The following is a 27,713-nucleotide window of genomic DNA, read 5'->3' on the forward strand; positions in this document are numbered from 1 at the left end:
ATTTTGTTTGTCAGATCTTTTTGTCTTAAATAAATTTATTGTGATATTGAGTTTTAAATACATTTATGATTACATGGCCATTCGATAAAGCCATGTGTTCTGCAGATACCTGCACTAGGATGCATAGATTAGTTTTTGTGGTTTCTGCAGTAGAGGAAGCAGTCTGGGATGACTTAAAAACAACCTACACTTTGTTCTGTTTTTGGCTGGGGTAGAGTTTACTTTCTTCACAGTGGCTGGTATGGGGCTTTGGTTTGCATTTGTGCTGAACACAGGGTTTATAGTATAGAGATGTTTTTGCTATTTCAGCACAAATCCAAAACACAGCCCCATACCAGCCACTGTGAAGAAAGTAAACTCTACCCCAGCCAAAATCAGCACGCAATTTTGCTAAGTCATTTAAAGAATAGTAAGGAAACGTGCTTAAGGAGAATGGAGAAGCTCTACCTCATGCCTCATATTGTCTCTGGTTGCTTGTGAGGGGAGAAAGGAATTTTATGTTGTTTGAGTGCTTAATAGTCTGGATTGGATTCACTGTATTTTCTATTAACCATCTATAAATGGATATGACAGATGAAGCAAGTAAGAGGGAGTTTATGCTGTTTGTGAGGCACTCAGAAGATATCACACTAGTTCTCTTTTCAACTGACTTTTTATGTATATATAGTATGAGCAGGAGGATAAGAAGACTCTACAGAGACACAGAAGTAGGAAAAGAATTGGGGTGGGCTAGAATTAATATGGAGACCAGCTATCAAAATGATAGCAGTAGATATATTGCAAGATAAGGAGGCAGAAAAAAACATCCTCTCGGCAAGAAAGAAAATTCTTAGAATTTTTTTTCGGGTCAAGGAAAACTGTAGATTCTGCAGAATTTCATCTTGCTTTGTGGTCTCAGGTTCCCTCTGAGCTCGTGGGCTGTATGTGCCTTTTGCCACTGATCACAGTGAGAAACCTTAGCTGCTCTCAGGGTGTTAGGTGGGCCCAGCAGAACAGTGTAACTTGTTCTTGATTGACTGCATGTCTTCTACAGTGCAAATTACCCTTCTTTTACTGGACATTTAGAGAGCTACAGCCTCCTGATTTGTCTGATTTTAAAATAAACCTAAACTAACCTTGTAGGTCTCAACAAATCTTATAAACTTGACAGCAGATGGTCCATGCTTTTTGTTTAGCCCTGCATATACTATCTTGGTGGGTGGTAACTGCCTTAGGACAAAATCAGCATCCCACCAGTCACCATCTGGGATGGCAGATGATATGTGGGACTGTCATGAATAAGCATTCTGATGTTTGTAAATGTCTGAAGGAAGATACTGCTCGTTAACATGGCAGTTGGTATGCAGTCGCCACCATGAGAAACTCACTTTATGCAGTAATCAGCAAAAGCTGAATTGTGTGCCTTGGGTCCACCTCCTTAACATGGGTGGGTGGGATTCCCCCATAGTTTGTTCATTTTGATGGTCAGCTTGAATGGCTCTTGTTTTGGCAGATCTTTAGTCTTTGTCAGTGCTTTTGTGCTAAAAAAATTTCTTCTCTGAGGTACTGTGCCAGCAGTGATATTTAGATGCCTCATATTGGATTATACCTGATGCTGATAGTGAGCACAAATGCATGCTATGAAATGTGCCCTTGCTTTAACAGTGTAGCCTGAGCTGATGGGGAAAGGGAGGAGACAATTTGGAGACAAAGGTGTAAAATTGCTTGCAAAAGAATACCCCATAGTTTTGTTCCAGATGCAGGAATGGAAATACTCATCTCTTCTACTTCTGTTTTCCCTTGTCCCGTAGTGGGGATGCACAGACAGAACACTGAACCACGAGGATATCCACAGACCACTTCCCTTCTCCTCTCTGTTCCTGGCTCTATGCACTAAACCTCTCTTCCAAACATAAGTGCTTTGAGAAACACTATTTAAACTAGTTTTGTTTGAAAGGGTTGCTTGCCATTCATGTGGCAGGTTCTTTATTTAGAGTATTTTAGACAGTAAAGCTGGTCTTGTAGGAAACTCTGAGTTGTATCACGTACAAATATCTTTGAAAGGAAGAAATCTGTGCATCTGTCATGCAATTTGATTCCTACTGCAGTTAGAACATCCATTTTGGTTTGTGTTAAAGCATTCACACTTAGCTGATCTGTGTACCTGCTGAAACAGGTATTGTAGAATGACAGAATGGTTTGGGTTGGAAGGGACCTTAAAGTTCATCTAGTTCCAAATCCACTGCCACAGATAGGGGAACTTTCCACTAGTCTGGGTTGTTCAGGGCCCCATCCAATCTGACCTTGAACAATTCCAGGAATGGGAAATCCACCACTTCTTTGGGCAAACTGATCCAGTGGCTCACCATCCTCATAGTGAATAATTCTTCCTATTATCTAATCTAGACCTACCCTCTTTCAGTTTGAAGCTGGCTTCCCCTTGTCCTATCACTCCATGCCCTTGTGAAAAGCCCCTCTCCAGCTCTTTCGTAGCCCCTTGAGATGCTGGAAGGTGCTCTAAGGTCTCCCCAGGGACTTCTCCAGGCTGAACAACCCCAACTTTCTTAGCCTGGTATCATAGGAAAGGTGCTCCAGTCTTCTAATCATCTTGTGACCCTCCTCTGGACTTTCTCCACCAGGTTCATGTCCTTCTTATGTTGGGGGCCTCAGAGCTGTATGAAACAATAGTTTAATGAAGTGCCATCTACAAGCTGACTTGACTATTAATTTCTTCAGGGCTTCCAGGATAGTTGGTGTAGAATATCTATGAAAGTGCAGGGCTTAAAATGTTTATGCAGTTGAATGCTGTTGGAATTGCCAGTGGACCTTTGGTATGAATGTTTTGGGATGCTGAGTGTCTTCAAGTGTTTTTTCTTATTAAGTATGATATGCAAATAGTATACTGATTTTATACAAATGAATAATAAAAGGGAATAAACCCAAACAACCTCTCACATGAATTTTTAATTCAGGTACTACTGTTCAGCTTAACTCTAACCTTTACATTTTATGTCTAAAAGTTTATAAAAGCTGAATTAGATTAATGCAATAGTATGGTTGCACTGGCTGGAATGCACAGAAATGAGAAGCGTTTGTCAGCCAGATTTGTATGAGCAAATGCACTCACTCTAATAGGCTCATAATTGAGGGGAGAGCAGTGTGGATTATTTACAGCATGAAAGCAAATGCATAGGCTATTTCTGGATCAGGGTGTAAAATGTCAGCAAAACTAGCAAAAGGCTGGCTTTTTTTTTTTTTAATGAATGGAAGGGTGTATTTTTTTATGGAATAAGACAGGTATTCAGAATGGATTTTGCAGGCAGGAGTCACTTCAAGCTTGAGGTGAGTGGCAGCTCGAGTTTAGGAGAGGTCTGTGCAGGTCTCTGTATGGGCAGGAGGAATTAGGGAGTGGCTGTATCTTCAATTTCACCAGAGGCCTCTCTGAATTCATTATCAGAACAAAATATGCTTAGTCGTGGTTCCTTTAAACACGGAAAAGGGGAGAAATGAAAGGTTAAATTCAGGTCAATGCTGACTTTAACCTCGTCTGTTCCTCCAGGTGACTTCAAACTAGGTGATGCACTTGCCTATTCTTATGGGCTGTCACTACCAGTTGGATGATTCTCTTATAACTGGATCATAAATCTTAAGTAGTTAATAACAGAAAGCAGGAGTGATGTCCCTTTACGTTGTACTATAAGGGAACATTGGTTTCAATATCTCTTCTGTTCCAAAAGAGAATCAGTAGTGTACATGGACATTGACAGCCTCTTACAAATGACTAATTGGGGACCATCTTTTTAGGAGCACTTTAGGAGTGACATTGACTGCCACTGATTATGCTTGCAGTTTTCTGTTCTTTATATTCTTAGTGCTGCCAATCAAGCCGATATATCTGGATCTCACACTGTTTCTGAATGTAGCTAGTTCTTTGTTCATGCCCAGCTATTATTTTCACACAATCCTCACACTTCTTGTCCTTGTATCCAAGAGCACTTTCACAGCATTACCAGGCTTTACGCTGAACTAATGGTTTCCGGTGCAACTTATATTCATCTCCTACTATTGTCAGACTTACGAACAAGACAGCTGTCTACCAGGCCTGACTTTCTGTTGTGACTTCCTTTTATGCTCAGGTGAATTCTTGATATTTTTAAGAAAGGTAGGAAATGATTTTTGCTTCCTGAGACCAACCAAATATTTATTTACTCTTCAAATGTGATTATGCTCAAGCAAGATAAAACAATAGCTAGGTACAAATACCCTGGAGGAACCTCACATTACATCAGTGGGTTTTGATCTTTATTTGTACAAGTTCATGCCCTGAACAGGGTTTTTTTTATACAAAATTAAAATAGATGCTTCACTAGAAGTATATTACATCTTGAACCACTTCTCCAGTTAGTTAAAACCCATTTGCTAAGCAGTTGGTCTTAGGTTATCTTAGGTTTTAAGATATGATTATTAAATGTAGAAAAATAATTTGTTTTTTTTAAAAAATCCTATTTTTTGTAGTCCTTTTATTGTTGAAGGCAGGTTGAGACTATATTCTCTACATTATTTTCCCTTTATAGGTCTATTTTCAGCCCTTCTAAGTTGTAAAATCTGGTGAAGATCCATCTAATTAAAGTTTTGTGTTATTTAATGTTTTTCTGTGGAGAAATACAAGGAATCCTTTGATTTAAAAGAGTATTTGGATCTAATATTTTGAAAGATAAAAGTAAAAATCCCAGTCTGGAAACTTTGTAGAACTCTAGAGATTTAAGAATAGTCTTAGAAAATTATCTTAGAAGCGGTATAATTCAATTTATTTATAGACGGTTCCCTGGTCTCAAGGAAGCAGATTGTGAAAGTGGGCAAAGATGGGAATACACATAAGAAAACTCACTTTGCTCCTTTCTACTTTGAAAAATTTAGCTTTTTAAAATTTTGAGGATTTGCTGTTAAAATGCTTCGTAATTTTCACATGTTCAACCTATTAAAAGTATCCTATCTATTTTTTTAACTCTTTTTTTGATGACTGCTCGACATTTTGGCATGTGTGATGTTTTAATCCTGCCTTTTTCCAGCAAAGAACTCATTTAAGTCTGTCTATTTTTGTGGTGTGGTTTGGTTTTTTTGTTTTTCTTCTTCCTGGGTGTTGCTTTAGAAACACAGTGTATTTGGGATTTAGGTCTTTAACAGAAAACTAGAATTCCTGGATGAAATAGGATGTAAATATGACCAGATACTGACAATCAGTGATGGTTGGCATGAAATGGACTTTTTTTTTTTTTTTTTTTTTTGATGAGGACACTAGAACACAGACTGGAGCATGTAGTACAGGATTGAATATGCTGCAGATAGCATACTAGGGGTAGCAAATGTGGATATTGGGAATGTTGTGTGGATTTATTCAACAGACTTGATGTTAGATAAAGCTAAGGGAGCTGAGTGCCATTTTTCTGGAAGGTCTGTTGTCTCTAATAGGCTTATGTATGTGTAGGGGAGGACAAATGTCTAAAATGACATAAAAAGCCATGTGTTGGACACCTTGGGCATTTAGATATTCTTCTACAATTAGCTAAGAGTACTTAGAGTGCTAGTTCACTTGGAGGTAAGTAGTGACTTAATGACAGACTGCTGAGTAGAAGGCACCAACTTGTCAAATGGTTCATCAAGCAAAATCATATTATGATAATTCTGGAAAACTATCTGTTCCTCTTGAAGCATAATCCAAGATAGCTGTCTGGACTCCAAACTTGATTAACCTGCTTGGCAGAAGTCTGGTATGTCAGGTGAGGATCTATCTCTTTGGCATATAAGTTGATGTGTAAATAGATTCTTGTATTTTTGTTAATATTAAGATGCCAGATATCTGTAAGTATGGGGGCAGGAAAGGACCAACCTTATAATCAGAGCTAGCTACAAACATCGACACGTGCCAATGCAGTCAGTGATAATCTACGTTGAGAGTGATTTTATTTACTCCAGTTCAGCTGAGCTCACAGTCTAGTACAGTAGGTCTAATTTTAGGTTTCTTTAACATGGAAAATTTCAAGGCTAGTGTAAAGCAAAGCAAAATACTAGCTACTTGAATGTTTTCAGTTTTCTGAATTACCTTGTACTGAACAGCTAATGTTTGTGTTGTGAAACAACCATCTGTTTTTATAGTTTAAAGAGAGTCTCCTTCAAATGTTAAATACTCTAAAATGTGTTAGTGAAGAGGCTGTCAGCCATTTGTCATACTACACCATTCAAAACTTTTCATGCACAGTGATAGCAAGCTGACTTTCTATTCCTCTTCGTATTGATAAACTAGCAGCAAAATAAAAGCTAAAAAATTACTTAGCCTGGTTTGGTCAGTGTACCATGACTGACTGATTATTCTTTACCTGTTCTAAGGAATAAAAATGTGTTTAGTTTCCTGAACCATCCGGTTTTTACTGTAACTTTGAATTAAAACATTCCATGTATTTTGGGAGCAGAGATGAAAGACGTAACACGTAACAAAGAGTTCATCAAATGTGTATGGATGGGTAATAAATACTTTGACAGGTAGAGATGTTGCTGAATATGATGCCTCCTTGAGGAATTTCAGAACAAGATGAAGATTAAACAAGGCAGTTCTCTGTTTTAGTTTGTACTGAAAGAGAGGGGAACACATCTTCTGAAAGAAACAGGTCCCTTAAACATATGGGGGTTTTTCAAGGTTGGCTTCAAAATAGTCTCTAGTGCTTTTTTAACACTGTAGGATACTGCACACAAGGCACTATGCATATGCTGTTCACCACAGTATCCCAATAGAACTTGTTGCCCAGATGGTGCAAACCATATGCCTCTTGATAGTTTATCTGTGTTTGGGAAATACTGCCTAAAAATATAAGAAAGGTCATAAGACTTCTGAAAAGCAGCTCTAGGGAGTTTCTTTTAGTTTCTTTTAAATAATGCTCTGGAGGTATTCAAGCTGGTTGTTTCCTCTGTTTTTTTTTTCCTCTCCTTTCTTTTTTTGGGGCCGGGGGGAGGAGGGTGTGCATAAATGTTTTATGATAGAGATATGAGGAACTAGGGAATCATACTTGCTCCAGTGCAAGGCTACAGCTCTTAAGGCATGTCTGCAGACTTCACTAGTCCACCTTTCTCCATAGGAGTTGCTTAAGAGGAGTACAGCACTTTTTCTGTCCTTCCCCTCCAGATGTCTCAATGAACCTTTTTGGAAATGTAACAATCTAGAAAGCCACTTGATTTTTATATTTGTTCCTATGTCTTTTGTAACTCATTTTGACTGTTTCCAAAGGCTAAAGGAGAAAATTCTTCTTGCCTATATGCAAGTTGTTAAAATACAGTTTCTATTTTGCTTACCTGGCAAAGATCCACAGAGGAAAGGCAGTCTAATAACATTTCCAGCATCATGGTTCTTTGAAGTATCAACTAATTAGGAATGTGCATTGCAAAAGTTTAGATCAGCACTCAGGAAAAGAATGCATTGTGTAACAATCGCTAATTCATCAGGATAACCAAAGCTTATTTCCTTTGAGTAAAGATTTGCATATTCTCACCTACAGCAGTGTACCATATATAATACTTCTTTGCAGCTCCTCTGAAAACACAACTCTGTTTAAAAGTAAATTAGCCAAATTGAAAGGCTAATTTCCTTGAGCTTCAAGTACAAAGATATCCATGCTTAGATTTCTTTGCCAGCTGGAAGAGGCTGAGAAGATGTGGTTTCTGAAATCCTAGGTATCTCATGACACCTAAGAATTTTAATGTGGTGTCATAAATCACTAACTTATTCTTGCTCCAGTGTTGTTTGCGGAATCTATTCAGATAGATCAGTTCTGTGTACTGTGGAGGAAATGTGATGGGGGGGACAGCCTGTTTAGTCTGGTCACAGCTTATATCAAATACCTGAAAAGGTCTTATGCTTGCTTTGCTTCCTCTTACGATTTTGATCAGAATAAAAATGAGTATATCTGGTTTGAATCAGAACTTACTTTTGCAAGAGAAGGATTGATATGGCATAAAATCCCTCTACAGGCTTACATTTTTCTGTATCATTCCAGCTGGATATGTGGATGCTCTTCTGCATTTCTTACTTTTTCCCCCTTTTTTTCACATTCTCACCTTTTAATTTTTAATTGGGTCTAATCCTCTTAGTCATTGAGTAAATATAGCTACAGTGATATAGCGTTACCTGTGTACTGTGTGTGTCACTGCAGTGTGATTCACAGAATCATGTCCTTTTTGTATGGGACATTTTAATTTGTGGATATTGTTATGTATGAGCTGCTGCAAAGACTTGGCTTACACTGTGCTGCGTTCAGGTTATACAGAAGTGGGAGCTTACCGGGTTGATCAACTGTATTTTATCCATATGATGCTTTCTATCCTTTCTCCCTTTTAATGAACTCATATTATTGTTTTTAGTCTCAAATCTACTTCTAAATACTTCACAATCTGATCTGTAACTATTACTCTAAATTACTTTTTGGTTTTGCAGAATATAATGATCGTGTAACTTCTCTTTATTCTCAGTTCACTGACTGTAGTCTCAAGTAGCTGCTTCTGTTACATGATAATGTTATTGAGCTATGTGTAAACCTGTGGGATGAAATGGCCCTGTTTCATATCTGACTCCTGGCGAGTGAGAACAAGTATCCAGAACTCTTCAAAATTTGTCTGCAGGGAAAAGCTCTTTTTGAAAGAAAAAGAAAAAGACACTTGACAGATGTTTGCTTGCATAAATTTGAGAGAATAAGAAAAAGCTCAAGCATTTTGGTTTGTGTGTGGTTTTTTTTTTTTTTTTTTGTTGTACTTGTTCTGTACATTCTAGAAACAGGACATTTCAGTGGAGATTTTCAAAGGTGTATTTTTCCAACCTAAACTTTAAAGAAGAAAGGATGAAGACAAAGTTTTGAAAATAATGGAAACTTCCCTTGCATGCAATAACATTATTTTTTGAACAAATACATACACCACAAGAAGCGATCAGTTATAGTAAAAACTGTGTTACTGTGTGCAAGATGGGCATACTTTAAAATCTCAGTGCCTGTTTGCCACCAACGTTTTCTTTTAAAAAGCCTTTAGAAGGGACTGAACAAAGCTTTTCAACACAAATCATTTGCTTTACCAAATGTTCAGGTCTCCAGATCCCAGGAAGATGAGGGCTGGGATTTCTCTGTAGGAACAGGCAGACATCTGAGGGCTGGCATGGTTGGGTCTCTGGCTGCACATACAGGTTCTCCCCAGGGTTGGACCAGTCAGAGTATGTTGCCGCAAGCCCTCCTATGCCCAGGGTAGGTATTTTTTCAGACATGCTTTGCATCTGCTGCTCCCATCAGTTGTTGGGAAGCCATTGCTGCTTATAATCAGGCCACCTTTTAATTTAGATGCAGAGCTTTAGGCAATGAGGGTTATTTTAAAATTTCAGCTCAGGTTTTCTTAATTCTTAAATTAGTAGCAAGAGATTGCTTCAAGGACTCCTTTGTCCTGTGTATGCAACTAAGACAGCACTTTGTAGTAAAAGTGAGTTTATAATTATTTCGTTTGTTAAAACAAAAATGAAACTTGGGCAGTGATTTCTTTTTATTTGTTTGAAGGTTAATTTCCTTTCTAGACTGGCAGCTGGGATGCCTAAGGGTGCAGGCGCAGTGTGTGAGTCCTTGCTGCGCTCAGTTGTTCCTTCTGGGTGTGTCCATACTAAAAACAATTGTGGTGACGTCAGGAGTACACTTTTGAGGCAGATGTTCTGATTTTCCACACTTCCCCTGCTTTGGTTCATATTTGAACAGTCTCAGACTTTACCAAGGTTTCTTTCCTTTGGAAGACAGTGAACCAAATCATACAGTCCAGGAGTGTCTGTATCTCATGCTGCAGTGATAATGTTCTAATGCAGTACCAGGCTGGTGCTTTCCAAAATAAGCCCCCTTGGAAAGGCTTTGGTGCTGTTTCAGGTACTCAACAGCAGCTGTCTGCTCCAGCAGTCTGCCTTCTGGTCCACACAGCTTCCTAATGCAGATGTTTGCCTCTGCCAATTTTAAATGTACCCAAATCAGCTGAGTTTCATTAAGAACTTTTAGATAATTGAAATAATTACTGAATTATATTTTGAATTAGTTTTCTTCTGCAATAAAACTTAAGAGGTTTCTGACAAGCCAGGATTCTTTAATGTTACCTATTTTATCATTATATAATTATGTTTGTATGTACAACTTGTAAAATCATGTAATATGAAAATACTTTTGTTTCAAAATCTTTTACTTCAGAGAACAAAACCTATAACAGTGCTGTTGAAATAAAAATTTACAGAAAACAAAGGCAGTAGGAGAGGTTGTTTATGGTATAAAAATACATTAAAAAGTAACAAATACCAAAGCCCTAAGCAGATTAAATTTTCAGATGAAAATGTCATCTTAGCTCAGCTGAGTCAAGGATCTTGGTTGCTGGCCTTGAAATATGATACTTAAGCTTAAATGATTTAGTGCGACAGTCTCTAGCTTAGGTTTTCAGGATCACCAGTATTTTGTTTTTAAAAGCAATTAGGTACCTGTACTCTACAATTATTTTTAATAATTATTTTTATTTGATGTGTTGTATATCTTAATGTATTGTTTATATTTTTTTTGTTTGTTTGATGACAGAGCTGTCAGGTGTGTGAAACAAATACATGACTATGAACTCAGAATACTTGGTCAGTGAATTGTATTTGAGGAGGAATCTGTACAAATACTAAAATGTTAAACATGGGTTAGAGTTAGGAAGGTGATGAGATGCTCTATCCCACCATATAAATGACTTGAACTTATTTCTGAAGTTTTTTCCATTTACATACCTGTGCCAGAGAACGAAGCAGACTTTCTCTTGGTAATATACTTACCTAGATAATGAGAGGAGTGTTCAAGTGTTGCTTGTGAATACTACAGTTGTTTTGGGGAGGATTGCTAGCACTGCTTGTGGTTTCATTGTTTGCATCTCTCATTGTTCCTGCCTAACAGGGTGGTAGGTGTACACAAAGTTCTGTGCTGCTCTGGTTCCCAGGCTGAAAAAGGGGCCTTGTGTTTGAAGGCTTTTGCTTTTGAAAGCTGAATATGTGTGCACTCTTGCCTGGAAAGAGCTGCTCTTCTGCGCAGCTCCCTGAGACAGCCTTTGGCCCTCCAGAGTATTTGGGTAGTAGAGGAAAAGAAAAAAGTGTAGACAGCAAGTTGTATATCTAAGAAAACAGAAATATTTTCTATATGAGTTACCCTGGACCCCTTTATAAAGAGCCGTGCCTCTCCCCTCCTCCCCACCTTTCCTTATCTGCAGATTTAGCAGCATACCTTAAATGGAATACACACCTTCCCCACATTTATATAAAACTGTTCTTTTTGCAGCTTGATTCATTTATCACGATGAGGTTTTTATTCTCTAGGGTAAGTTAATATTTCAGGCTCTTGGATTGTTGTTCAGGGACTGTCATTTACCGTGTATTTATGTAGCTCCCACAAAACTAACTTCTAGCTGGTGTTTCTCTGTACAGTAGTTTGAATTGTGAAGGTATTGATGGACTCCTATAGATAATACACAATGCTTGTATGAGGGCTGAAGATTTGGGTATATGTAAAAGTGGAAAGCATTCACTGGTCTCATTAAAACAGTCTGCTGTCTTCCACTGTTTCTGTAACGTCTCTTGTTGGCATCCTTTTTGCTGAATAGTTGTATTTAAGGCAGTGGGTACTGCTATGGGCACTGGAAAGTAAAAAGCTCTGGAACCAGTGTTTAGTAAAGCGGAAGAAATGTATTTGAAAATAATCTTAACCTCTGCTAGAGATGCAATAATAAATCTGCTTTAAAATAGAGAGCTTGCAGAACAAAATAATGAGTTGTTGCAAGATGCTGTGCACAGACTGTGATATATTGCCAACTTATTATTTCTGAGCTCTGTGGTGTGTCAAAAATGCGTGTATTTCTATATTAAGCAACACCTCTGCAGTTTGGAAGCTTATTTGTTAGAACTGGTCTTTGGCTCATGCTGTGTAGCATTTTAAAAAAGAAAACACAGTTTTAATAGTAAGGATTAGTTGTCTTCTAGTAACACTTTAGTCTCTTTCCTCTGTAGGTATGAAGCATCCATTAACTTCTGACCACGTCTTTGAAGATGGGATTATGAATCAACCAGCTGTTCTACGGGTCTTGGAAGAAAAAGGACTGAGGAACGACAGACAGGATTATCAATTAAGTAAAGAAAAAAAGAAGATACTGTTTTCCTTCTGTGAAGTGTGCAATATACAGCTGAACTCTGCGGCTCAAGCTCAAGTTCATTACAATGGGAAGTCTCACCTGAAAAGAGTGAAGCAGCTAAATAATGGAAAACTCCCTACAAGTACAGCTCCTGGCACTTTGTTTGCAAGTACAAGCACAGGTACATAATTAGTTTGAGATGTTGGATTTTGGTCCAGAATTCTGAGGAAGCTTTTAAGATCTACCTTCCCCACCCAACATAAGCATTAAACTTAATATAGATTAATACTAGTAGTTAATAATATTTTACCATGTTCAGAATTGCTGGTGTATTTCTCTTCCTGTGAGGCCAGTTGTATTGAGGCAATATTGCACTAATGTGTGATTAATTACTGTGTTGTACCCTGAGATATGATCTATTTAAAAGTAACTGTTGTGGATCCAAATAGTTACAAATTTTATCATCTGCTTTTGTTCCCAAAATAATGTTCTGGAGGGATGCTGTGTGTAGAAGAGAAACTTTTAAAAGAAATCTAGTAGTAGGAAGATGGAGGAGGAGAGCTGGAATTTACAGGCCTGGCCCTTTCATTATTCCTACTTTCAGTTGTCAGGGTTTTAATTACTCTTATTCACGAAATCATTTAGGTTGGAAAAGACCTCTAAGTGAGAAGTAATTTAAAATAAGACTTTTTACTTACTGGGCAAAACAAAGGTCCCAAATGCTTGGTCAAAATGCATTTAGCATGCATAATGTAAAGTGAAAAAGCACATAATGTGTTTTTCTGGGTTTTATTTATTTATTTATTTTATTTCACATAGCTATTCTGAGAAAAATATAATGGATCTCAAATCTTCATAGAAGAGTTTTCTGTATTGTATTAAAGCTTTTTAATTATTAGTCACATGAGGGCATTTGCCTTGGGTTCTTTTGTTTTGTATAGAAACAGTCAAACTGCATTAAAGGATTTAGCTTTTTGTTATTTCTGATTTTGATTCTTGTTAACTGAATTTGACTTATTTTGATGTCTGTAGTATTGTTTTGTTTGATTTAGAACTCAGTAGTGTAAGGGTATCACTAGTGTAAAGCCTGTGGTCCATAAGATTAAATTCCTATTGAATAACATCTAGATCAATTAACTGTGTGCATTCTTAAAATAGATTAATTAAGATTCCTCTGTGTGCTGATAGAAAACATTTTCAATGTTTGCATTATATATTTTTGTTGCTTTTTGTTAGCTGAATCTCCTCATCTGATGTCTTTGGTGTCATTCCTGGGGATCACAGCTGATGCTCTGGCACCACTGCTTAAAGAAAGCTCAGAATACGTTTGTGTTTGCTGAAGCACATGCTTTGGAGTTACTGTATAGCTTAGGAGTTGAAATTCATGTTTCTTTGTGCTTTGTTCACCTATCTCTATAGTAGGCTATATCCTAGTTATGTCCTAGTTACGCTGGTCTATCCAGTGCATGTTGAAATAGGCCTTCTCTTTTCTTCATAGCTGAAGGATGGTGTGTTCATAGCATTTAAAAGAAAGAAATACCTTGTATAAACAGTTTATTATTATTATGATTATGTAGATGATTTAATATACTGCTTAAGAACTAGTAGGAGAATAAGATTTACTGAAATGTAGTTCTCAAAGAACACTTCACAAAAATAAGTAGAAATTAATTTTCTTATAAATTGACATTATCCAGGCTCAGTTTTAATCCATGTCCTCTGGAGTGTTATTACTGCTTGTAATGGAAGCCTTCCTTCCCCATTTCTTCAGCTACCATTGTGAACAGAGGTAATTGTGCAGATGGTAAGAGAGCAATTATATTAATCTCACCTCACCAGTGAACAGACTTTATTCTACATACCAAGGAAGTAAATAGCCCCCCTCAGACTTCACTGTTATAACTACCTACCCTTTTAACAAACCAACTAATGAACAGCTCAGCACACCTCAGGAAACTTTTTGCAAAGGTTCCTGCTAATGTAAGGTTGGAGTTTTCCTCTGTGTTCATAAGATGAATGTGAAATTAATAATATTCCCACTGGCAGATAAGGTGACTGTAAAATACACATGACTTAAATTTTCATTGCCAGTACAGAAACCAAGATTACAGACCTGCCAGAACTATCTTGATCCTGTGTGACAGAATTGATCTGTGCACCATCCCTGACACCAGACTCCTTGACTCTTGGTGGACTTTTTTCTAAATGGAGATGACACAAAGGAGTCATGAGACATATTTTCATATTCATTCTCTTTGGAGGTCCTCTCTGGGACAGGTGGCCCCAGGTTGTTATAAAATATCCTTTTAATTCTTGACTACCACTATGTTTTACAGCTATAACCTCGATTTGTTGCTCATAACTTTCAGTAATTGGTAACAGTCATTGTTGTACCACTACTGGAGTGTGTCGTGGGTTGACCTTTATTAAGATTTGATAATGGTGTAATTCCAGGTCCTGGCAATAATACTCTACAGTGTATAGATGAGGGGCTTTTATATATTTAAAGTCTAAATATCTTTTTAGAGATAAGTTTAAAGTTACTTCTCTATATTTAGAGTAAGGGTACAATGGTCACAGGATTTAAAAAGATATTTAGCAAAATATTTTTCTGAAAAACTTACTCTATTTTTAGTTTATTTTGGCTCACTACATGGTTACTGAAATACAGTAATTGCTATTGTATCTCTACCTTCAATTTAAATTACTTCATAGCAAATAAAATGAAGTTCTAGAGCTGCTTTCCTTTATGTTGCCAAATCCAAGAAATTAATTGACTACATTAGGCGACTTTGGTGATTTGATCCATTCATTGAACTCCTCCTTTTCTTTACATCGGTGTTGAAAATTATGTGTTTGAAAAAGAGTATTCTGCTTAGAGAGTATATTGCACATGGTGTTAAAGCCTTCACTATTGCTTATGTTAGCGACTGTTCATTACCAGTCATATGCATCATGCCTTACTGCAGCCCAGGCTGAAGTTTGTCAGCAATGCCATTTCCAGGGATCATCCCTACCCTTGTGACAGGCATAAGTGATGTATGGACGGGCTGTTGCCAGAAAAAAAGGGAATGTAAGAGAGAATGTGTGTTTGCAGCTTAAATTGGTATTTTTTTCAGTTATTTCCTATAAGGAAAAAGGAAAATAAAGGATGGTTTCCTGCAGCCTTGGGGAAATGTATTTTGGAGTGAGATTGTTTAAAACTTTTCATCAGCAGGTCTTGCTGGAGCCTGAAGCGGCAATCTCGTGGAGCAGGTTACAGGTGTGTGGGGTACCTGAAACCCCACCTGCCACAGCTAAAAACAGGGGCTCAAGTATCCGCTCCTCAGAGGGGCCGGAACCACTTTGGAGAATGTGGTACGAACTTGGCTAATTGCTAAATCAAGACTGCTCGCTTCCCTTCTTCTGAGACACAGCTAATGAATTAATTGTTCAGGAAATGAAGACAGGAGGGAGGCAGTATTTTGGAGGCTGGGAAGGCAGCGGGAGTGCGGGATCGCAAGGCTTCCACGAGATGGTGCTGGAGCCCGGGCCATGGAGCGACGAGCCGCGGCTGCTGCCTCTGGGGCTCGCTTGAGCCTTGTTTGTTAACCGAGGTATTGATAGGGATAACTGCGAGTGATTTGCTGATATATGCAAATATATGTGGGCACTTTTGTGGATGACTTCGTTTTATTCCTTCCAGTTCTCCTTTGGAGGTGACACCGATTTTGCTCCACGAATTCTCTTTGCTTGTTCCCTGGTATCTCCTGGTGAATCTCCTGATTCTCTCTCCTTTGCCCCCGTGCTAACATGGGGATGGTTGGTGTAGTTTTAAGTGGACTAGAAATAACCTATTGAAGTCCAAATTTTACACATCCTGGAAACGGGTAGTTTCATTTTTGCTGCGTAAGGTGTCCAAATTTACAAGTGGGCACAGCAGAATCACTTTTTCCTGGGTCCTGGGCTATTTTAAAGACCAGATGTGCTTTAGAGCCCAGGTGGCACTCCTTTAATGCCAGTGTGAAGGTCTTGCTGGCGGTTTGGCTGGAGGTGTGATTGGGATGTCAGTGCATTGTGGTAGCAGCTCTGTGTTTTTGCTCTTGCAATCTCTGCCCTTGCAGGACAGTTTTGGAAATGCAGTACCCAATACCATTCTTTGTAGGGAATAGTCCTACAAGTTAATGTGTTAACCCTGCAGTACTGAGGAAACAAGTGCAGGATGATTTCCTGGGAGATAATAAACACACAGTTGTGTGATCTAGTTCACAGCAGTGACAGCCAGAGATTTGTTAATATAGCCAAGCAAATAAATAAGTAAATAAATAAATGAATGAATAGACTTCAGTTGTGTTTGTGAATTAAATCGTGTCTCAAAAAGGGCCTGGTAGTGGAATGGAGAAGGTAAAACAGTAGTCTTGGCCATGGGAGGAGAATGAGGGAGAACAGAGAAGGCAGGATTTCTTTCCCTTTTGGCAATAGAAATTAGAATTTCTTTGCCTCCTTGTGCAATACCATATAATAATAATACCATTTGGAAGTCTAGGCACCCTAGCAAGTCAACAGAGGCAGGGAGGCTTACAATTGATAGCTCAGAATTATATTTCATAGGATCCATGGACTGTATAGCTAACTTGCATATTAGCTTTCCAAATTAAATATATAGAGATAGAAAGTGTGAATAGTGTCTTCAGCCAAAAGGTAAAAATGAGTATTGGTAGATGTTGAGAAATTATACTGAAAATATTCCAGATAGCTTTAAATCTACATCCCCACTTTTGGCCTCGTGCGTACAAGGAAGACTTTTTTTAAAATGAAACTGTAAAAGAAATTAGCTTGCCAGATGACTAGGTCAGTGCAGGATTAAATGATGGGTGGTCATAACAGAACAAAACTGCAGTGCATTGTTCTGATTTCAGTGGAGCTTTTTCTTGGTTATTGAAAGAAGAATCTAATCCTAAATGCAGATCTTTGTATATAGGTTTGAATCCTTAACTGATCCAAGACTAGCTTTCTGACAGGTAGCTTAGTTGTCATCTAAGACTGCTTTGTGCCAATGTGATGGGGAACAGAATTTTTTCTTAGTTTGATCTAGGTCCTCAATTCCTTCTCAATGTTTATCTTTCATTAATCTAAAACAAGAACAAGAATAATCTGATTTTTATTGCAGATCTTTATGAACTATTCTACCACGTGCTCAGAGGGAGGGTAAGCAGCAATCAAAAGTATCTTGAAAATGTTTGTGAGCTGAGTCCTATTAAATGCAGGCATTCATAGCTATGGAATTAGTGCACAACTCTGTAGAGAAGAGGAGAAGAAGGATAGTAGAAAGCACTGTGGTCTTACTCTTTTTTCTGTGTTATGCCAAAACCTTAGGCTTGTAGGTCAGCACTTGTTCTGCCCTCCATGTCTGCTGCCTACAGCCCAACCTTTTGGAAAGCAGTTTCAAGGCACTGTTGTGAGGGCACAAAGTGGAGCAAGTCCTCATCACTTCTGCTCTCTTTACCCCTTAGAGAGGGAGGTTGCTCCACACTTTGCTATTCTACTCTAAGTAAAATCCATTTTTCTGTTGTAAAAGATTAGACTCTTGCTAAAAAGCGAAACTGTTACTTTCTCCAATATAATACCAATGATAACAAAAAGAGTTATGTGCATGGAATGCAACTTAGCTTAGTGGGCTATTGAGAAACTATTAGTATTTCACTTCTCTCTACAGGGTATGTTGACTTCTCTTCTTATTCAGTGGTTTGTTGAACAGGATTGGATTTGGTAGATTGTACCACGTTGTTTGTGTCATTTGAGTCTCTTTCCCCTTTTACATAAGAAATAGGTGATGCTACATAAGTTAACATTTTTCTTACAATATGAAATGTATTTATAAGTGAATGCTATTTTTCTTTCACGGAAGTCATGATAGAATCATAGAGTATGCTGAGTTCAAAAGGGACCCATCAGGATCATTATTAGCTGCTCTGAAATTAAGGGGATTTATTATATTTTGATGTGCTTGGTACTCCTTACAAAATGTTGACGATGAGAGTTAATATCAAGGGCCAGAGCTGATATTAAAGTTGTTTTCTTATTTGTCAGTTATTACACACTGTATCCATAATACTTGGTTCTACATTTGAGTAGTTGCACTGAGAAAGTAATGGTAAAATTATTAAAAATAGTAAGTAGATGGTATGTGCACTCACTGGTAGTCTTCAGGAGAAAAGATGGGAAAATTACAGTTTCACTGAGGTTGGTTGTTTTTAAGTAATTGGTAAGTTGCATTAGAGCAAAACATTCAAAAATTCCCTAATGGCAAATAGAAAACCCTAACTTTTTTGAATATGGTAAAGGCTATCAAACCAATTATTCATTTGTAGCCTCCACTTGGTGGAGAGCACATGAATGACATTTGTAAGCAAACAAACAGTATATAACTAGTATGGAAAAAAAGTTGTTTATGGGGGTGGTACTTTGGGTGAAGTGTGAAAGGATTTCAAAATAAAATTGGCTAATACATTTGGCATTCTTTGCCACTACTTTGCATAAATATATTCTTGTAGCAAAATTCCTTCCTGGAGAGTTTAATCTCACTTTAAGGGCAATTATGCTGTGGTAAAGAACCCGCATTTAAGACATCAGATAATCAGGTGTTCTAGAGTCTAGGACCAAAAATACAGCTGTTCACCAGCCATGGTTTCAAGCTGAGAATGGCTGCAGGAGTGGTAATGATACAACTTCTGCTCCAGTTGGAGCATCTCCCTTGTCATTTAAACAGTTTGGGAAATGGCCTGGAGAGCTTCTTAAATCAGTTGAGTTCATGTTGCTGCAAGGATTTCTTCACTGTCTCATGGAAGGATGTGATCCACAGTTTATGGGTGTAGATAGACAGCTGAGATGAAAATGGATCTGTAAATGCAGACTTTTTTATTCATGTGCATTTGTAACCATGATTTCTATGTTAAAACTACTGAAAAATTAAAATAATACAGTCAGATTTGTTTATTATTTTTATCCCACAAAAGGAAAAACTGATACTCTCTCTGTATGGTGAGTTTCCCCATCTGGGATCAGATCCTGTCAAAATTTCTTTCATAGTTGTCTCATGACACAGCAGTATATTTGGATAACTGTACAGGTATTATAATAAAAAACTCCCGTGTTTTTCCATTTCTTTTAAAAACTAAACCTAGTTATGATTACATCTGATTCTTATACTGCGTGTCTCTCTGTGACACGTGTCCTCTTACCTTTTCTTGGGAAAGAAAGCCTATGAAGTACCTGAAAAGACAAAAAGATTTACACAGTGAGAAGTCTATGTGGGAGTAGGAAGAGCATGAATTTAATAAGCCATGGACATTTTTCATACTAAGTAATAAAAAATTACTGTTTTTTTTAAAGACAAAGGCATTTCTTCATGTAATGTCATGCTTTTAGTGTTTTTTTTGTTTTGATTTTTTTGGGGTTTTTTTGTTGATTTTGTTTGTTGGGTTTTTTTTGTGCAGGTACTTAATCTGATAGACCATACAGGTCTTAGCTGGGTCAGTATTCAGAATTTTTCATCCAAATATTTATTCTTCTTTTTAATAGATATCCTATTTTTTAATGTAGAATAGAGTTTGTCTGTTATGTGGTTAAAAAGTACTTATTTGTTCATTTGCATAACTGTGAATTAATCTTATTTTAAAAAGCTGTAAGAAGTAATTAATTTTTACTGCTGAATTTTTTTTTCCTAATCACGAACCTCATCACAATACAGGCTGCTGATTCTCCTCTGTCTTGTGCTCATTGTAGGAAAGACAGAGCTATTTTTAACATTTACACAGTCTAGATAGATGATTCCTCATTCTGTGTGGTTTGGAGCTGAATCTGTAGAGCCTTTCATAATCATATTCTTTTATTTTTTTGTGGTTTGTTTGAATTTGATCACTGTAGCTGATTCCATGCATTGATAATGACGGCTTGGGTTGCCTGATTCTCAGCATAAATTCACGCAGACTTCTACTTTGACAGTGCTCTGTGTTTCGGCACGCATGAAGATACAGAACTGAAATTGCTTTGCTTTCTTTACAAATGACTCAGAGCGTGCTTGTCCTTCCCTAAAATGTTGCCAGCGTGTGAAGGATTTTCAATGAGCAATGCAATAAGCCGGCATCTGGGAAGGTTTGAGGCTGCACTGGTATAACAGTGTACTGTCACACAGATGATCAGGGCTGGAGCCAAGACTCTGTAGCACCGTAGATCATATTGGTCACATATTGGAAGTTTTGTTTATGTAACTTGGTTGCTGTTTAACCTGCATAAATAGTATTGCCATAATGTGGAGTGGACTTCCCAGTAGAGGTGAGTCTCTTTTTTATTATTAAACTTCACTGAATTGCTTTGTGCTACGACATTAAGTGTTACATGTTTGGCATTATTTCTGTGTGCATGTCATTTCTGTTTTAGTTATTCCAGTGGAAAGGGTAACAAAAATGGCAATGCATATAATGCATCTTTTTCTTTTCTTCTTATTTCAGTATTAAAAGTAACTAAATATGTGGCAAGCTCCCTTTCCTTGCTTGCTGTTTGCAGAGGGCATCTTTCCAGTAGGTGACTTCCTATGCATTTTAAATTTTTTTTGAATGTCAGTGATGCTGTGTTATTGTTGTAAAAAGAAGCTTATTAGCAGTGTGACTAAATATCTCTTACCATAACTTGCATTCTGGCTTGTTAATTCTCAAAGTGTAGTTACAATGATGTGTGAAACACAAGAGCTGTCGGATTCTCCAGATAAACTAAGTACAGAATGAAATAAATTGTATGCTGGATTTGACGTCTTAGATATGTCTGTCATTGTTAATATTAAAAGTTATGACCTGTCATGCCCAGGATAGCTTCCAGTAATTCATTTGCACTGACAACTTGCTTTGAGAGGGGTATAAAATTAGTGTCGCTTCTCCCTAACCAGTTAAATTTGAGATTTAGTGCAGCAAGTTTTATTTAAGGGAACAGATAGTGTGTTAAAGGTAGTCCGTGAAGTTCTAGTAGTAAATCTTTAAGCTTGAAAGAAGCATTATCATAAACTAAACAGACTTTGTACCTATGTGTTTAAAAAAAGGTTTTTTATTGAGAATTTCACCTATAGCAGAACACAAAAAATTAGTTCAGCTGAGTTACTTATTAAGCATTGCTGTTCTGCTAATATGTTTAGTTTGTGAGGTGAGACCTGCTATGATTATATTTGCATATGCTGACAGTAATTTTTTTAAATAAAACAGGGAAAAATGTTGAAAAATATTATTTAAATGTTTTTCTTTCTTGCTGTAGAAATGTCTGTGCTTACTATGTAAAGACTGCTGTGCGTTTTTTTGGGTTTTTTTTATGAGGAACTAGGACAGCTCATGCTTTTTCCTGCTAAATATATTTATGAGGCAGCTGTTTTATAGCTTTCAGCTCCAAAGTTATAGATAAGTGTGTATTTGTTTGACAGAAGATTCGAGAATTTCCATTTACTGCCAGTACATGTAAAGCTTGGCTAAGCAGACTGCATCAGGAGCACACACCATTTGTATTAGCCAATCTGTCTTTGCAAGTCCCAGGGCCACTATCTTGCTAGAAGCCACTGTGTGCTTTTGAAAGCATGAAATTAGTTTTATACTGAGCACATAGCTTCTCATTTAGCAGTTCTTTTTATGGTAATGGTCAATTTATGGTTCAGTGCCAGAATTTTGGTGTTCTGTCAAAGCTGATAGCTTCTGCTAAGGTGTTCTTTGGAGATAAAGACAAGCAAACAAAATCCAAAACAACACCCCTCCACTCCCAAAAAATCCCAACAAAAATGCAGTTTGTCGTGGGTATCCTAAGGAGATGGTAATAAAGTTCTCCACAATGAGCTAACTACTGACATTTCTGATAGCATTTTGGAGTTAGTTTGTTGTAGTCTTTCAGATAACATTTGTCATTCATCAGGTAAAATTATTAAATTCATTGTCACTTTTTTAGACTTCATGAGTTTGGAGGGGAGGTTATGACATGGAAAATTGCTCTCTCGATGCTAATTTGCTCTATGTGCTTATTTACTGATCAAGGATAAAATACACTTGAAAAATGTACATGAACCACCCTAAACATTCAGGAGAGATAATTTTTAGATAGCAACTTTAGAATACATTGCAAACTTTGCTCTTTCTTAAAATCTGTTATTATTTGTAAGTAACTTTGTAAAATGGTCTTTAATACGTATAACTCATGATAAGCCACCTTTCTCACCTGTGTTTTGTTCTTGGAAGAGTTTCATTATTTTTTTAACTCTGCCAGATTTCTGACTGCTCCCTCACTAGCAGCTACGTTTAATGAAAGATTGTGCACTATTAGGCTTCTCTTGGGTTACTTTGTCCAGCCTACCTTAATCTCTCTCGTATAGTAGGCAATTTAAAATTGCTTTGCTTTTAATCTAGGACATCACAATTCTGACTTGATCCTGTAATAACCACTTCTAATGATCTACTTCCTTGCTCAGTTCTGTCTGCAAGGGGCAAAATTTGACATGGCATTTTGTGTGGAAAATGTGGTGGGCTCTAGATCTGGTGATGTTTCTTCTGTTAAGTGTTGAGGAGAGATCCTGATCAGCTACTGATATGCCTTCCTGGGAAAAGAAGAAGCTGCAGGTCATAGCTTCCAGAATTTTACTTAAGAAGCAAATGTAAGCTGGTGTACCAGTCTTTCATTATTGCATCATCATGGAGGAGAAAGAGAAGTAGAAGCTATGGAGACTACTGCCTTTTGTCACACGTGCTTGGAAGGTGCAGCAGAATATCACCAACAAAGTTCCTTTTTTGAAGCCATGTTGTTTGGATCCTCCTGTAGTCACACAATAGATGCAGACTGACAGCTTTAAACAAGTATATTGCTGTCATTTTAGGACCTTTGAATAAATTTTCTTGCTGTTCTTCAGTGTGTGTTTAAAGGCTACCAGGCCAAAAATACTGTTATGAACATTTGGAAAACAATGTGTGACATGTCACTACCATGACATACAAAACATGTTTTATTTCTCTAAGTACTTGAGCTGGAATGCCTTTCTTTGTCCTTTTATTCTTTTGGGGATTCTTTTTATGCATACTTTTTGTCTCTATGAATTGTGATTGTCACATTTCAGTCTGGTTAGTTCTTTGTTCCAAGATGATGTTGTTTGCAAGGTGCTTCCAGCTTCAAAGATCTTGCATCCTCTTCCAAGTCTTTCTTGCTGCGTATTTTCTCTCCTGCCATTTCATATTGGCAGTTAAAGTGAGAGGCAAGATCTGGTGTGCTTGTTATGCTGGACAAAACTACTTCACTTCCTGGTATGGAGCTTTACTCTTTCTGTATCCATTCTATAGCCATTTCTGTATCAAATTGCCAGTTATCACATTTCTTCTCCTTTTGATGTCTAAAAGAAAATTCAGGGGAGAAAAAAACTCCGAGACAATTTAGTTTCAAAGGTGATATAAGGAAAGGGTTTTAATTTGTGCCTGGGCATAAGATTCCAAGACGTGGGCACAAGTCCCTCTGTACAGATGCTACAATTTATAATATTGTCTGTCCAATCCCAGATGTTTCCACCCCATGGCTTTTGCCCTGATCCACCCTCGGTCACATCCCTTGGGAATTGGGGCTAGGGTCTCTGAGACCCTCTCTTCATCAATCATCTTTTCAGGGTACAGGGGGCATACAGTTACCCAGAGTTTGACTGTACTCTGCGGTTTAGGCCAAGGTACAAGTGTTCTCTAAACAGAATAGGCCTATCTTAAATAGACTAAACATTTCTATTGGAATTCAGGGGGTAGAATTGATATGAGGAGCATAGAATGGGGTAATAGTGTTGGAGAGTTTCTGTGCTAAGGGTAAAGGAATGAAATGCTGCTGCTTCTAAATCTACTTCTACTATATAGCTACTTATAAAGCTTATAAAAATTAGAAAAATCAAAAAACCAGATGGACCTTAAGGCATCATTTAGAAGACATCACTGTTAATGTATGGTGATCTTTTGCACTTTGAGAGTGTTTGGGGGCAGCAGCCTCCCTACTACCAAGGTTACTTTACAAGGAGATTCTGAAGGAGAAGAGGACTCTGTAAGCTAAATGGAAAAAAAAGTACTGGGGAAGTGGTAGTTTGTGAGCAATTCCATGTTGATCACTTGACTTTCAGATCCAAGTCTAGCCAAGGTCTTTGTGGAAATCTTGAATTTGCTTTTTTTTTTTTAGTGAAGGTCACTGATGAATCCTGCCAGAGAAGCTGAGTACACTGAGAACTGTATTTCACTGTGGAGGTCCTATTGCTGAAACTTTTCCCTGTCTCTAAGTTAAAGAGGCAGAGGTGTTCTGGAGGTCTCACCCAGAATGTTCAGCCAAGAAATTATATCCTTTTTTTTTAATATGCTTTCTGTTCTGTTGGATTCTGAGCAGTGCTCATAACATGACTTTGGAGGGAAAATTAACTAACTTTCCTATTTCACATACGCTTTTTGTTCCTGTAAGGATTTTTTTAAATTATTTTTTATTTGGAAGTGAGGAAACCTGTGTACTTTTTCATCTCTGCAGGTGTAAGGAGAGTGCTTTTGTGTTGACACCAGCAGCCCGGGCAGATGAAAGGCTAAATTCCTTGGCCTTGCATACACTAAAAATTTCTTTTGCCTGTGATTGGGCAATACAGATCTTGGGATGAGATGAGGTCTTTTTAATACTCTGTGAATAGAGAAACACAGCTTCTTTAGGGACAGATTTTAAAATTCATATAGTGTGTTATAGGAGCTAACTTAGGGAAAGGATATGAAAGCTCAGTGGACAAAACTTTTCCCAGCAGGGAACTTGTGAAACTGTCAGACTTTGGGCAGGAATTTCTGGCATGATGGATTTGGTGACACCATTTGTTAGTTTATTGTGGTTGCTCTGGATGGTGTATAAAATCTGTGTTCAGATCACCTATGTCAGGGTGCTTAAAGGATATTTCCATGTCAAGGGACTTCCGAGGTTATTGTGGTATGTTCAGTTTTGGAGTTTTTGGTTTTGTTAGCTGTTCACATTGGTACTGTTTATACCTTTGCTGAGCTAGAGGAAGAGACAGAGCAGGTCTCTGGTGTGCAGGTTTCACTTTTACTTGCTTCAAGCATTCTGTAAAGGCAGAAGTCAGAGCATAGCTCCTGGAAGTTTGTAACTTCCACCCAGGGGCCTCTATTTTCTTTCTTCAGGATATTTCAGAGTAGGGGGTGGAGACAGGAAGGGGAGGTAAGAAATCCATGTGGGAAGTTCTTAAAATTGTCTGTCTTTCTTCTCAAACTGGATAAAAAATTTTCACATATTTGCATCTCCTCTTGCTCAAACTGGGGTATTTGCAATGATGACATCCTGAAATGTTTTGTGACTGAGCATTTAAATGTGAGCAGAAAGAGAGGCTTTTTTTTATCAGCTGACCAAACTTAAATGGAACATACAGAAAATAAAGAGGTGAGGAAGATTTATAGGCTTTAGAGTGGCACATCTGGATAAAGAGTCACAGAAATCACTTCATCAAGAAAAAGCAGACTAGCTGGAAAGAACTGAAGATTATTGTTAGGAATTGCAATTAGTGTATTGTGGCCAGCTCTGTTAGTGGTACCATTTAAGCCTGATGCACCTCTAGTAAGGTTGAATAGTAAAAATCGATCTATTAAGTAATCATTGTAACAAGTGCTTTTTAGCAAACATAAATAGCACTTGGCACCTGTGAACCCAGGTTATTTTTGAAAATAAGATTTAAGTTTTTCAGTCACTTTGGCTGCTGAGCAGGGCAGAGACTTTCAGAAGATTCAAAACTGGTACACCAGAATATTACTTGCTGGGGATTAAATTTTTGTGAAAACATCCTGAGGTTTTTTTTTTTTTGAAACATGATTATAAAGAATGCTTATATGAAAGTGGTGTAGTACCAGATTTGTTCTTGGTAACTATTGACAGAAACAAGGACAAATCTGGCAGAAACAAGTAAAAATATTGTTGTGCTTTTATTTTGTTTGTCAGTTGCAAACACTTGCTCATTTTAATACTTCATCCTCTCTAACGAGTATTTGTCCTTCAAGGGGAAATTTTTTTTTTCTTTCATCCTTCCTCAAAACAAACAGCTTTGTTTTACAAATTACTTCAGATTACCTTTGCAAAAAAAAATATTTAAGTTGACATTGTTCTGATAATTGTGTACTAGACTTCTACTCTGGATGTTAATTTTACTGCATGGTATCTATGCTATTGATATTCTGTAGTTGAGAAAAAACTGGAAAATCAATGAAACTTAAAATCCAAATCAATAAAGTAATAATTTATCAACAACTAATTCATTAAATTTGTAACCTATACATGCCTTGCAAGAAAATACCCATGATTATTTGGGTGACAAAACTATTTACTTAAATACTGTATAAATTCTCAAATTTTAAGAGATTTTCGTTGCAAATAGTCAGTTTTTGGTATTTAAAGTGTTTCATGTTGTTTTGTTAATCATTTCATTAGAGACAGGAACAGGCTGTTGCTTATGAGTATACCTGAATACCCACTAGCAAAGAATTAGTAAACATAAGAAGAGTATCATTTATTGAAAGATGAGTCTGGAATGTGTATCCAACTATTCAGTAATTATGAACAAATCTTTGAATTGATGTGATTTCATGTGTGATTTCCTGAGCAAGGCTATATAATTTAAAATTTATAAAACAGATCCTTGATTTGTAAACATCTGTCAGATAGTTTGACCAGCTTTTATGCAAGACTCATGTTGTTCACAACATGATATTTATTCATTGATCAAGCCCAGGTTTAAAGGAGTCTTCTGAGAAATGGCACAAGAATGAGATAGTGCAGTAATGGATAAAAGCTCCTGGGGATTTCCATGCTCTGAAGGTGCTCTGCAACTTAAACATATGGCTGCTCCCCCTGCTCTTTCATGCTCGTGCTCACTTGTTGGAAAGATGTTAATAGGCTTGGTGGTGAAGAGGGAGAGATTTGGTTTGGTGCTTAAAAATGGTGTACCAATTAACTCAAGAAGTAAATTAAAATAAGAGGAAAGAATTTGTGAGAGGAGAAGGCATTGTTGCATCCTGATGCATGAAATGAAACAGTGGCATGGCTGCAGTCAGGGTGTTCCAGACTTTTCAAGGGCCAGCTACCCTCACAAGTGCTTTATCTGAGACTTTAGTGATGCTTAATCATGCGCCTGATCATGAGGTAAAACATTTGTGTAGGTGTTCGCAGATTGGGTATTGTTCATCAATAGGAGTTTGAATTGGAGCAGAAGCAAATACAATTTCTGGCCATTGAAAATTCCATCCTAAAAACAGTTGTGTTAAATCAAGAGTAAAAGTAACACATATTTTTGGGGGATAGGCCTAAAAAAATTGAGGAGATGCGCACTGGATTTTGATAATTTTTTGTTCTGATTTTCACTTTCTGGCTGCTATTTTGATCAATTCCCTTGTTTTCCTGTCTGCTGAACATGAAGCTAATGAGAGGTGTGCAGTGGTGCAGTACTCTGCCCCAGAAGGTGGGGGATGCTGAAGCATCATAGGGTTTTGCCCCCC

General features: G+C 37.5%; 1 protein-coding gene across 5 annotated transcripts in view; it reads left to right on the forward strand.

Moving 5' to 3' along the window:
* ZNF385B (zinc finger protein 385B) overlaps positions 1–27,713 on the forward strand; it is a 162,284-nt gene that overhangs the window by 19,554 nt on the left and 115,017 nt on the right. For 2 of the 5 annotated variants that reach the window (XM_064660707.1, XM_064660706.1), the window contains exon 2: positions 12,056–12,358. In XM_064660707.1, the coding sequence (XP_064516777.1) occupies positions 12,058–12,358 (301 nt within the window). In that variant the 5' untranslated portion in view covers positions 12,056–12,057. Of the gene's footprint in view, positions 1–12,055; positions 12,359–20,003; positions 20,491–20,666; positions 20,736–27,713 lie in introns of those variants that run through there. The other 3 variants (XM_064660709.1, XM_064660717.1, XM_064660708.1) reach the window with 2 other exon arrangements.

The sequence above is a fragment of the Pseudopipra pipra genome, chromosome 7 (genome assembly GCF_036250125.1).
Source record: "Pseudopipra pipra isolate bDixPip1 chromosome 7, bDixPip1.hap1, whole genome shotgun sequence".
Classification (NCBI taxonomy): domain Eukaryota; kingdom Metazoa; phylum Chordata; class Aves; order Passeriformes; family Pipridae; genus Pseudopipra; species Pseudopipra pipra.